Here is a 12,915-nt window from a genome sequence, read left to right on the forward strand (position 1 = left end):
AAAAAGGAGCTGAAAACTTTATATAAATAAATGATTAATTTGCTAAGCCAATTAAATTTAACTCATGGAATGAGACCAGAAATTTTTCAAACCAACTATAACCGAGTTTTTTTGATGAAGTTCATTATTTACTAGAAAAATGAATCTGAAGTTATGAAATATTTAATTTTACTGTAACTATCGCGGACCACGGCCATGCCTCAGCGACTCATTGGACTTGATTTGGAACAGTCACAACCGAATGTTAATTCAATTTACCCAAGCAAGTTTTCTATGGTTTATTTAAATAACAGTTTAGGGTAAATCAATACATTTTACAATTTTTGGCGCTTTTGGGAGCAGGTGATTTATCGGCGCCTTTTAGCATCGGTTCTTTATAACTTCAGCTGTTTTTTACTGAACCAACTAAATATTTCCTCCTGTCTTTCGAAAGGTCATGCGGACACAAACAAATTGCTTCAGAAAAGCTGAAATACAGATAGATTGTGTACAATTTACTACTATAATTGGAATATTTCATTTAGAGTAAAATAATTTTTGTTCTTTTGAAACAATCTGAAGCCGACATCAAATTTGTCTTCACAGGAAAAGGCTGAATTCTAAAAATTGCGTGAGTTCAAGCCATAAATTATTGGCTCGCAACGAATAATGACAATGAGCGAGTGAAGTGCAATGACAACCATTTTACAGGTCGAAATGCTGTGCCCTCAAGTTAAGATAAATTTCCAGCTATTTTCACAAGATTTGGAGCTCCTGGATTTCAATCAGCTGCTCTGTTATGAACTTTTCAAACCGGGAGATGCCTATGCTGTAAGTTCACCTGAAGGGGAGGTAAGGTTTGAAGCGGTAGTGGAGGATGTTGTGACGAAACCGCAGTTGAAAAGGCCATTAAATGTCACAAACATGAAGTCGAAAAAGATGGTACGTTTATAGATCTTTGTAAAATAATTTCTCATTTTGAATTTATTCTCTTCAGGCTTTTTCTTACCTTGTGAGTGTTTCGATATGACCTATCCATTTTGCATTTTTGTGCCTTACTGTTCAAAGATACAAATTATTTTGCTTTAGTTTATGCAAGGAAATAGATTAGCATTTTATACAGTTGCCGCCGTGTCGCATGTCAATTGGCCAATGCCATAATACCCAACCGGCCATTTTCAGCGCGACTATTTAGCCGACTATATGAAAATGACCCGTGGGACTTGATATGAAACTATCACAACCAAACATGGGATTATTATGTCCACTTAATAATGCTAAAATATCCTTTTAATGACGAGGGCTAATTGTAGTCTGATTTTTGGTCAAAAAATTGAGATAAAGGGTGTTGGGTTGCGGACTTTCGCAAGCGGAATAAAAGGGTTTTTAACTAAGTGGAAGAATTAATTTCTCGAAAATGAGAGAATAACAAAACGATATTTTACAGTAGATTTTAGAGAATTACAGGAGAGATCTGATTAATAGATCAAGATGGTGATTTGGATTTGGCTATGAAAAAGAATTCAGTAATCAGCTGCAAATATACCCGTTATCAGTGCGAACAGGTCAAGATACAAAGCTAATCTTAGCACCAAGATTTATAGTGAGGGGCGCAATAGTTACGCAATATGGTTTGCTTCTGCACAATTCTAGAAGTGAGTCGCAGTTTGATTCCAGAATCGTCAGTTTGATTCGAGTAGTGATTCACAGCACCATTTCCTGAAGTTTCATTTATATCAATTGGGTCACTGGAAGCGATTTGCTTCTGTCTGATTGAACTGGTAAATAGAACATTCAAATTTTTCCAACTAAGTTTAATACTGTTTTTGAAATCGGAATTCTAACACCACCACTTAAACATGAGCTGAATGTGCGTAGTCTGCTCCCATCAAAACTGTTCTGAATGTTTCCACCTTCGAGAGGATAAGAATTTTGTAAAGATTTTTGTTGCCATTTTGTTAGGAGGAACGTATTGAATTGTGTAGTCCCATCTCCCGTTTTGTCCTGAATGAAGTGAAGTTTTGTCTCGATGTGCTTGCTCCTCTTGTGCATCACTGGGTTTTGGCAAAGTCTGATACAACTCTGGTTGTCTTCTCCAATCGCTATTGGATGTTTCTGTTGCATGAATCTAGAAGTTGCTTCAAGTACAGCGCTTCTTGAACTGCTGTCGACACGCCCTGTTATTCTGATGAAGAAAAAGCCAGTTTGGTTTGCTACGTTACACCCCACCTAAGTTCTGCGCCACGTCCATTGCGCTTGATGAAGTTGTTTTCTGTCGTCGATTTTCTTTCGTTCACATCGCCAAAACAGTGCATCAGTTTCCCTGACTAAATCATAACTAGCCTCTTTTTTGTAAGAAAGTTTTAAACCTTTTGAACCTTGAAGATATCTAAAAAGTCGTTTGGAGCATAGCCAGTGTTGATTAGTAGGTGCATTCATGTGTTTGGACAGATATTTGACTTTGATGTCTGGCCGCGTCTGTTTCGCCAGATAGAGAATTGATCCAATAAGCTTCTGTAAATCTGATCCAATTCTTGGTCTACATTCTGTGCTGTCTGAAGTTTCAAGTTACAATCAGCTGGAGTCCCTGAGGGTTTGCATTGATCTGTTTGAAAACGCTCAACCATTGTTTTTATGTAGCGCTCGTGGGCCCAGAAACCAGTGTAGTCTTCCTCTCTTCCATGTGGAACCATTCCTCGAGCGCTTTCTTGACATCGGAGATTATTGTCATGCTTCTTGATGCTACTATAATGTCGGTCAACCCAGACCAAATTGAAGGTGTTACCATCTGTCTCTGATCTCGTGAACAAACAACGATTTTTCTGCTTCTGTTGAACCCCTGTTTCAGGAGGATTTTGCCAACTCCTACTATTTGTTAGCAAAACATATTGATGGCCCTGCTTCTGCTTCGTTGATAGTTAAATTAAGATCCTGAATGTTTCTGACTTACAGCTATGCGCAAAAGTCTCAATGTAGTCCAGTCTTTCCACTTGTTTGAATCCCTTCGCCACAAAGCGTGCTTTGTTTTTGTCGACTTTACCACTGAGTCCCATATTCACTTTGTAGACCTGTTCGCCCGGTACGACATCCTTGTCTATGAGTGGTCTCACTAGGTCCCCTGTCTCTTTGTCTTGGAGTGCCTTGACCTCGTACGTTTTGCCTGGTGCCACTGATTCCAATCATCACCTTGCTTGGCTTCCTGGACTTTTTTTGGGCTCCACAGTCACCCTCAGTCACAGCAAGATGGGTTCTCCCTTCCCTCTAATAGATATGGAACATTCCTTGCTCGTATCCCTCGTCTTGGCTCTGCTGTGTTCACTTGCTCCAGTGCATCGTCATTGAAGGCAACTCTGACTCTGAGAAGTCTTCGGTATCACTCTCTTCCAGTGACTCTGAGTCTCTGAGAGTCCTCCTGTTGCAAATGATTCTTCATCTAGTGCTGCTTCCTCAACTGTCTCTCTTTGTTGCCATCGTTTTAGTGACCATCATCTGGGTACCAGATTCCCTGTTGCTCTGGTTCCTCATCTAGTAGGTCAGGCTTCTCTGCGTTGTCAGGTATTGAGCCCACTTCATTTTCCTTGGTGATCACATCTCGAACTGCCATCACCTTGCGTAAGTTGGGTATGAACACGAGGTTTCCATTGCCACCCTCAGTGAAACGCGTGACATTTTTTTCCATTGCCTTGGTTTCGAGTTTATTGAAATACCTGTCTCTGTTCCCCATGAGGATTGTGCAACCCAAAATAGACAGTTTAGTAATTGCAAGCTTAGGTGTGTGACTGTCTTGAGACTGATAGGAGGTTTGAACAATAGTCAGGCACACACAAAACTCTTTTGTTCTCATGGGAATTCCCCTCTGTTAGAGGGTATGCTGATTTTCATACAGCCTCTGCCCAGTGCTCTGAAAGCCTCTCTATTGGGATTTGTGATTACTGATTGAATTAACACAAAGCCCAGGAACGCATCTATGTTTGTTACTCTGGTCTCTGCAACCACTGTTCTATTATACCCGCTTCACCCGTCTTCCACTGGCTAAGATCCGCCCCAAATTCCTCCTCTGGCGTAGCCAATGTGGGACCCATTGGCAATGACTCATGCTGCCTCCATCTCTTTGTCTGTTGCGTGCCCACTTGCAGCATTGCGCTGTCTCCGTCCTCCTGCAGTTCTTGGCAAAGTATCTAGGGATCCCACACACAACAGTTTCCCTTCGTGGTACTCTTCGTGAAGCCACCTTTCACTGCTAGTGTCACTGAACCACTTTGTCCCTTTTGCCGCTCTGCTGTGCTCTCATGGAAGTTCTGCATCCTTTTCCTCAGCTTGTGAAAATTGTTGCCGGGTTAAAGCTTTCCTGTATAAAAAAACTTTTGTACCTCATTGGCAGACCAAGGCGTTGAGTAGGGTCTCTGAGGCTGCTTCCCCTGCTTGTGAGCAACTCCTGTCGTCCGATTAAGAAGCTGTCTAAATCCTCAGAATCCTCGAGCCAGCTGTACCACCAAAGTTACCACTGTTGGCGTCTCCCCTCTCTGAAATATATCTTGCGAAAGCTTCCAAGCCTTTGCTCCATCTCCTATGCCGTAATTTCCCATACAGTCATGTCTCATCAGGATGAGTGTTGCTGATTCTGGAGTCAACACCAGATGGCACCAAACGTTGTTTCCTTTCTCCTTGATGTCAGCAACTTCCTTCCCATACGCATCCTTAAGCAACTTGTTCTTCTTCTTCTCATTGTGTGCCCTAGTGGCCATTGGTGCAGGCTCATTGGGTTGCTGCCCTGTCGCCAGTCGTGTTTTGTAGAGCCCCTTCGTCTGCATTATCGCCACAAATCTTGTGCTCGAGATTGGAAAGTCCTGTGCCTTTCCTATGTAGGTCAGCAGCTTCACTGTCTGTTGAGCCATCGTAGAATGAGCAGGCAAAACATTTCTGAAGAGAAAAGGGGAAAAGGATTATAACTCAACAACAAGTTAGTTTTGTTTTAGAAGTTAGTTTTTACTTCGAAAATTGTTGGGCCAGTAACCTCTTGGGTTATGGACTTTCGCAAGCAGAACAAAAGCAATTTTAACTAAGTGAAGGATTTAATTTTTCGAAATTGAGAGAATGACAAAACGATGTTTTACAGTAGAATTTAGAGATTTGCAGGAGAGATCTGATTAACAGATGAAGATGGTAATTTGGATTTGGGTATGAAAAGGGACTCAAAAATCAGCTGTATACATACACTTATCAGTGCGAAAAAGTCGCGATACAAAACTAATCCTAACACCAAGATTTATGGTGGGGTCGCAAGAGTTACGCAATATAGTTTGCTTCTGGAAAATTCCTGGAAATCCGTCGCAAGGGATACTATATAGGATGCATTTACACTTTTCTAAGAATTCATTCACACTTCCGGTTGTATCACAATCATTCAATGTGGTGGGAAGATTTTACATCAAATAATCTAAGTCTAATAATTATTATTTAGAATTGCCAGTTTTATTCGAGTTTTGATTCACAGGACCATTTCTTTAAGATTAATTTATATCAGTTGAATGACCCGAATCAATTTGCTTCTGTCTGATTAATTTTGAAAGTTAAGTTTTCAAATATTTCTAACTAAGTTTACGACTATAGTTTGATTGGGTAAATAGGCATTGGGTATTGTGACTTGGATAAATTGTCATGTAAACAGTTGCCGCATATCAAAGACGGTAGTTCTCTACGAGCAAGATGAAACGGTATCTCATTTTTTTATTATTTGATATGAATTATAAGTTTTTGTGATAGTCGATTTAAAAATTCAGGGTTTTGATTACAATTTTTAAGGTGAAGCCATTGCCGACTAAAACAGAGCACTATCCAATTCTGCAATCAACGCCTATGGTGTCTTCTGGGTCAATGGGAGCAGCAATTTTCGGACGCGATCTTGATGGAAACTACATTTGCCCTTTCCCTGCATGTGGAAAATGGTTCCCTAGCCAGAGCACTGCCCAGAGGCATTTCAAATTCATTCGGGCATAGAGTACAAATGTCAAGTTTGCAGTACTAGTTTTGGAAGAAAAGACAATTTGAAAAGACACGCAATGAAGAGTCATGGTCTTAATGAGAGGATGGCGCAAGCCATGTTATTTTGAAAAACGGTATCGTAGATTTCGAAATTTTTAACATTGTTTACTAGTATGACGCTTTATGTATAACGCTTCGAACGAGGAATTTGGTTTTTGAAAACCCTAGAAAGTAAATGCTGTTATGAAAAGTTGATTTTTGTAATCGTTAATGGTTTAAATCCTTGTTTTTGTTTAATAGCCGCACAGCGATAGCTGAGGCTATTATTGGCCTTCTCTTGGTTTTTTACAATTCAAAGAATTTGAATTGTATTGGGGCGCTGTCTTTTTTTTTTAAGATCTGTTCACACATTTTCATGATTTTTGAAGTCAAATTGGAGTAGTGATTTTGGTGACGCCGAAACAGGAAGTGGAGCGAAAAAGCGAGTGGTTTTGCGGCGTGAAATTTTTTGCTCTAATTTTAAAGTAGAGTGAGAATACGGTGTTTGAACAAAAGTTCGCTTTATCGGTAGTGGTTTTTTGTTCACATGCGGCAATTTCGCTTTGATTTTTTCTGTTTTTTCGATTTTTTGGATCGAATTTTTTTCTAAGTGGTTTTCCCAATCCATTCATAGTTCTTTCTAGGTCTAGTTTTCTGTTTAGTCAATGAAAATTCTTTGAATTGTACGTCAGGACTTGCCCTGCTATGTTTTTTTATTTCGTCGTCATGATTTTTGTTACGACCATATGACGTCACAGCCATTTTTTGTTCATTCGTTCATGCAATTTCAACTGAATTGCATGTGTGACGTCATTTTTCGCTCTTAGTGGAGCGAGTTTTTTTGTTCATGCGCGTGATTAAATTTTTGGTCACACTTGACTTACCTCACTCTCAAAAATGACTTCCTCACTTTGAAATTGACTTTTATTTACTTTAATTCAAAGAGATAAGGTCAAATGGGTGTGTATCACTCTAAATGAAGGTTATTTGAGATCAGCTAATAGAGGCAGCAATAACTTATACAGATTTTTAATCAAAATATAACAGATCAGCCTTCAATGAAAAGACGAATTTTTTTGGTCTGTCTTTTTTACTGTTTTTTTTTTTAGACTGCCGATCTACGAATCTATTGCGGCTATTTTCTGGCAATCTGCCAGCTATGTTTGTTAAAATTTGAATTGTATATTTCCATCAACAAGTACAGATATACTGAATAGTGGGAGCAATTAAAAATAATGAGCCTGTTTCCGAGAGTCTGAAGTTAGAGACTCGCTTATTAAAATAGTTTTATAGTTGTATCAGTTTTTCATCATTCTTGAGAACGTAAGCATCAATCTTGAATGAATTTGCAAATGCAAAGAAGATTTCCCCAAGAAGTTTGCTCAATTTTTCGGTCGCTGTAGCTTTCGGTTCTTAAGAATTCATGATCGGGTTTAACGACGAGCCTAAAAATATGAATGAAACGTGCTAAATGAATTCTCACAACAGAAACAAAAAGTACCTTAAATTTTATGCTCAAGGGGTAAAACAATAGAACATTTGGTGGTATTTAACTAATCATTGATGTTTAACACATCGCTTCATCATATCAACAGAGGGGAATTTGGCTTCATTTGATGGAACTTTGTGATTAGAATTTTTAAATAATATCTTATCTGAAAAATATCAACTTAAAAAATTCAGTTTTTATTTTCAAACATTGTTACACAGTTCATAGAACATACTTTTTTTGCACTATGGGTTTTAATCAAACTTCGACTTGAATTTTTGTATCGAATTTACTAAACGTGAACAATTCAATTGAATGTTACCACACGCTTGTTATCGCCATTGGTAAGTTACCGAAGTCGAGTTGTTGGATAACTTCGAGAGGACGATAACAACCGTGTACCTGTGTGGTTTTATTTTTTAATCAACTCCCGTTTTGACTACAATATTTGCATTACTTTGTCGCACTGTTGTCGTGATTAGACTAGATTTTATGTCCCACTCTTCTGTCGCCAGTGTTTTTATAGTAACACTGTGGTGATAAAAGAGTGTGATGAACTCGTAGTCCAAAGAGGAAGCACATTTCGTAGTGTTTATTGGGCGTTAACGTGTTATTTCACGAGTTAATTATATAACTGTTTTTACCGCAACGATCGATTGAACTAAAAGAGAATTCTATTTAAAACGGCGATATAACGCCTGCTTTCGTTTTTTTGTAAGCTGTTGATGGAGTTTTGAGTGATTACGGATGGAAAATAGTAACAGAATGTTTAACTGAAGTTGGATTGCTTTCCCAAGTTTTATTGGTCTACTTTTTTGTTGTGGTCACTGCATAGAGGTGACTGGTTGACGTCTTAATAAATATCGTGGCATATCAACGGAGCTCAATGTTATATTGTAATTGAAGAAAAAATCTCATGAACGTGTTATGACCTGAAATTCATCACTTTTCTTTTGTTTTGTTTTGGGTATTCTCAGAGCTTCATTGAAGCGTGTTTTTTAAAAAAAAATAGTACAAGCTTGACGGCATGCCACGTTTAAAACTTCCTAAATAAAAGGGCACGTTTTTAGAAAATGAAAGAAAAAATGAAATTTTTAATTTTTTTCAATTATGATTGTTTTTTTCTTGATGATCCTGGTTACCAATTATCTTTATAATGCTCTACTTCTTACTTAACCCCATCCGATTCATTTTAACTCCTCCATCCTCCATCACATCTTTTAACATCATATATTTTTAACCTGTACTTTCGTTTCGTCATTTTCCACAAACGGAAAAGATCCGGGTTGCCAAAAGTTTGGTCAGCATTTTTCAGGCGGAAATGCTTTCCTCCCATGTGAAGATAAATTTGCACTTTTTGCTGAATGATATTGAAGGACTTGATGTTAATAATCAGCTTTCATATCAACTTTACAAACAAGGTTACGACGGTTCTCTAACTGTACCTGAGGGTGTGTTGACATTGGAATCCATCCTTGGCGACATCGTTGCGGCACCTCAGCGGAAGAGGTCACCCAATTTTGGGAACAGCATTTCAGATGCCAAGATCCGAAAAACGGTACGTGCAGTGTTTCAATATATTGATATTTTAACTTTTCCGAGCATCAATGAAATATGATTTAGGAACTTTATACCAGACCGAGTTTTTTGGTACGCCAATTTTGGATGAGCGTTTTTTGAAGTTTTCGAAATCTTGAAAACTTTTCACGCTTCCTGTGCCCTTACATTAAGAAAAAATTTCTTAGACGCTAAAGTTTACATAAGACATTTTTTGAAACTGATATCTTCAGTAGCTGCTCAGTGGCCGGCTGATATATTTAAAAAAAATGTGGAACCAAAAAGTGCAAACACGTTCGGTTGACTTGTACTTCGAAAGCGGAGAAAAATTAAACATCAATAGCTGAGGTTGATTTGGTCTTTTCTAACACTGAGACCAAGCTGTTTCTAGTTAATTTGAACCCAAACATTTTGTTTGAAAACCCGTTGTTTGATTTATTAATGAAATGCCTTGTCGGAACTTTTGGATTAAGTTGGATATTTTAATCATCTGTGTCTGCAAATGAGCTTCAAAAATAGAACCGATGATATCAGAAATTTAATGAGTTCTGAATCAATATTGCTCTTCGATGTGTTGTAAGAACACCCAGTCTGAAGTCTTTTTAAAAAATGAAAAATTCTGCCTAAACAGTTCTCATGTTTTAATCCTTTTGATGAGAATTTGATAGCAATAATTGCTGGAAACCTAAATTTAGTTTCTTTTTCGTCATTTTCTGAGAATTTATAAGTGACTATAAAGTAATATCAGTACGTGCAAATGTTGGTCTCAAATTTAAAATATATTTAGGTTTTAAATATTTACTTAGAAGGACTTTATAAGTTCCTTTGTCCAGTAGCTTATGTTTATGGTTAATTATCAGTTGGCTAGTTTTTCATCTCATTAAGGTAGCTTGAATGAAAAGTTCGTGCCTTTTCAAAATCGAAAGATTCAGGTTTTGAGAAATATATTATAGCTGAGGTTAAATCGAGATTTTTTTCTCAATTATTGTCACTTTTTGTTACAGCGGGCCACTGCAATCATTGTGAAAGCATATACACCTTTAAGTTATATTTTCTTCCGTTAAGTTAATTTTTTTAAAATTCGTTTTCAGCGGGTTCGTCTGCAGGATTTGATTATATGAAAGCATCTACGATAAACTTTTGAGTTTTTAATAATTACAGGGGTTATTATTTGAAGGGTTTCAACCATTCTGTATATGTACATTACTGAGTCTCCTTGTTTACTGTTTAGTCTCGGCAATTACGTGCTTTCATTACCAAGCCATAGAAGTTATCATTTTCACCTTTGAGTCAGCAAAGTTTTAGATGACTTTTCTACAAACTGTAATTCCTGATATTGAAATCATAGTTCGAATAATTTGTATATAAACAGTCATCCTCTTTCAGTGTTAACTGACTTAGCAACCAGCTTTGACTTAGCAAGCACTATTAAATGTCTGTGGCAGTAAAGGTCATGTTTTGTTTTAAATGTCATTTTTTTTTGTAAAAAGACACTTTGTGAGAAAAAAAGTTTTAAAATTTGTAGCAGGTGAAGGCCTCCACGTCCAAAGCAGTACAGGATTATTCCAAGCCCCAAAACCAGCCCATTGTATCTACCGGTTCAATGGGAGCCGCCACTTTTGGACGCGATCTCAGTGGAAACTACATTTGCCCTTTCCCCGCTTGTGGAAAATGGTTCCCAAATCCTCGCAACGCTCAGAGACATTTCGATTCCACTCATTCTGGCATAGAGTACAACTGTCAGGTTTGCAGTGCAAGTTTTGGAAGAAAAGACAGTTTGAAAAGACATGCGATGAACACGCACAAGCTGAATGAAAAAATGGCTCAAGCCATGTTGAGCTGATTTGAAACGATGAAGTCTCAGACTTCACTTGCTCTGGACTGAATTTTAATCTCTTCGAGACTTCAGCTTGGATTGAGTAGTTTGTTTTGGTTTAAATGTGTGATTGAGACTAGTTTTTGATCTCTTTGTAGTTATAGAAGAATTCATGAATTGAAGTTCAAAACTTTGATTTTTACAAGTTAGAGGCAGATAGTTCATCCACGATCCAGATGAAATTGTTACGCATAAGGCCGATAGATGTTTTTCTAATTAACATTGATATGTTAAATAATATATCCCACATCTTTCGTTTATAATTATTTGTCATGCTCAAAAGAAAATGCATTAAAGAGTGCAATAGTTCAGTTTTTTCCTTATTAAACATATTTGGGGGCACATAGCTTGTATATATTTTTAACGGCAGTTTCTCAAAATTTTTAATTAATGTCTTTTCCTTAAAATTTAAAACTTTTTTATTCCAATCTGTTACTCTTAACTTTTTCATCTGGAAATTTTGTTTTTTTTTGTTTCTGAGTCACAATAACAACTGAAAACTGCGAAAAAATATATGTTTTTTTTTTAAAAAAAGTCTATTAAGTTATGCGGTCTGCAGTAATATGAACCTGTCCGATCTTTTGCTTAATTGTTCCGCCCCCATTTGTGGGGGGGGGGGACTGTATACTAAAATGTTTTTTTTTGTTCAGACAATTTTGGCCGATCGATATATTCATCGTAGAGAGATGTGAGTGGCATCATTTAAAACCATTTGTTATCAAAAAAATTGATTTCTATTTGGATGTGATATGTTAAAAACCATTTCATAATTTTTTTTTTTCATTTTAAAGTCAAACAGAGACTAGTCACTTTTCAAATCCAGCTTATGTACATAAACAGCCTCATTTACAGTCAATTCATCGTAGAGAAATGTGAGTGGCTTCATTAAAAACCTTGTCCGGCGTAGAGTTCTGAATTAAAAAGATTTTTTGAAATCTCTGAGTTTTTGAAATTTTTATTGAAATTTTGATTTTCTTTGAGATTTTAATAAAATTTTGTAGTCCTATGACATCGACTCGTTGACTGAAAGTGCATTAGATTTCTTAAAGAGCAGTAATCGAACCTATGTATTAATTTGATTGGACAGCTAATGGCTGTAAAGACTTCAAAGTTAATTTTTCGAAAAAAGAATATTTGAACATTGACCGATATTAAACTTCTTTCGATGAATTGTCAGTCGGTCTCACTATTGACAAGACCCCCTCCTTTCTACTGCAACCAAAATAAATCTGGTTTTATCTTCTAACTATTGTCTTTAAGACTTGGATGCTACGACTTTTTTTTGACGTTTGTTTCTTATGTTTCAAAAGTTTGGATCCTTTTGAAATCTTATCACATCATCCTATGATTACCAGTTCCCATTGGCATAGAGAAGACATTCAACAGATCATTGATAAAGTTTGCAGAGAAAAACGTATGGTTTTTATGGCTTCGACACGTCTTCTCGCACTTCTCTGCTGATTGTTTTAAATTTTTTGCCTGTGTTTGTCGTTTTCATAGTCATAGGACTTTTTTTATGACTTTTTGATGATTTAGGAATGGCACAATTAATTGCCTTCTCATCAAAGAATATTTTATAACTTATTATTTATTGATTTCCCTTGATAGCCATTGAAATTAATGGCTTTGATACTACATGTTTTCTCAAAAATTTCGTGGTTTTAATAAATTTCTTCATATTTGTCGGTGCTTTGAAGTCATATTGTTACGAAAAAATTCCATTGTTGTTAAAAGATTATTTGAGAATGAAAGAGTATTCAACGAATAATTCATTTTTTAATGGCTTCAACAGTTTTCTCTCATTTTTTTTTCAATTTGCTGTTTTTGCTTGTTTTTAAATATTCTTCATGTAGTCGTAAAGAGCTAAGAGTTCTGAAAAGCCTCTAACTGAGTGCCTTACTAATGAGTTTACACAATGCAGTAAGTTTATAGCAAATAGACTTAAAATTTTCGATATTATTTTGTTTTCAAACGTTTTTTAAAATTTTTAGTT

The 12,915-nt window shown here is 36.7% G+C and overlaps 3 protein-coding genes across 4 annotated transcripts in view; 2 read left to right on the plus strand and 1 right to left on the minus strand.

Moving 5' to 3' along the window:
* LOC142336494 (uncharacterized) overlaps window positions 1–12,915 on the minus strand; it is a 187,900-nt gene that overhangs the window by 88,645 nt on the left and 86,340 nt on the right. The window lies entirely within an intron of this gene.
* Window positions 688–6,290, plus strand: LOC142337310 (uncharacterized). The gene is made up of 2 exons (XM_075386507.1): window positions 688–921; window positions 5,782–6,290. The coding sequence occupies exons 1-2, from the start codon at window positions 697–699 to the stop codon at window positions 5,974–5,976; spliced, it is 420 nt and encodes a 139-aa protein (XP_075242622.1). The 5' UTR covers window positions 688–696; the 3' UTR covers window positions 5,977–6,290.
* LOC142337311 (uncharacterized) lies at window positions 8,775–11,056 on the plus strand. Of its 2 annotated transcripts, none has more exons than XM_075386509.1 (2): window positions 8,775–9,047; window positions 10,572–11,056. In XM_075386509.1, exons 1-2 carry the CDS (start codon window positions 8,811–8,813, stop codon window positions 10,887–10,889), a joined length of 555 nt encoding a protein of 184 aa, XP_075242624.1. In that variant the 5' UTR covers window positions 8,775–8,810; the 3' UTR covers window positions 10,890–11,056. The 2 variants fall into 2 exon arrangements, with proteins under 2 accessions (XP_075242624.1, XP_075242625.1); XM_075386510.1 differs by having other exon boundaries at window positions 10,575–11,056.

This window comes from Convolutriloba macropyga, chromosome 3 (assembly GCF_964194025.1).
Source record: "Convolutriloba macropyga chromosome 3, txConMacr16.3, whole genome shotgun sequence".
NCBI lineage: Eukaryota > Metazoa > Xenacoelomorpha > Acoela > Convolutidae > Convolutriloba > Convolutriloba macropyga.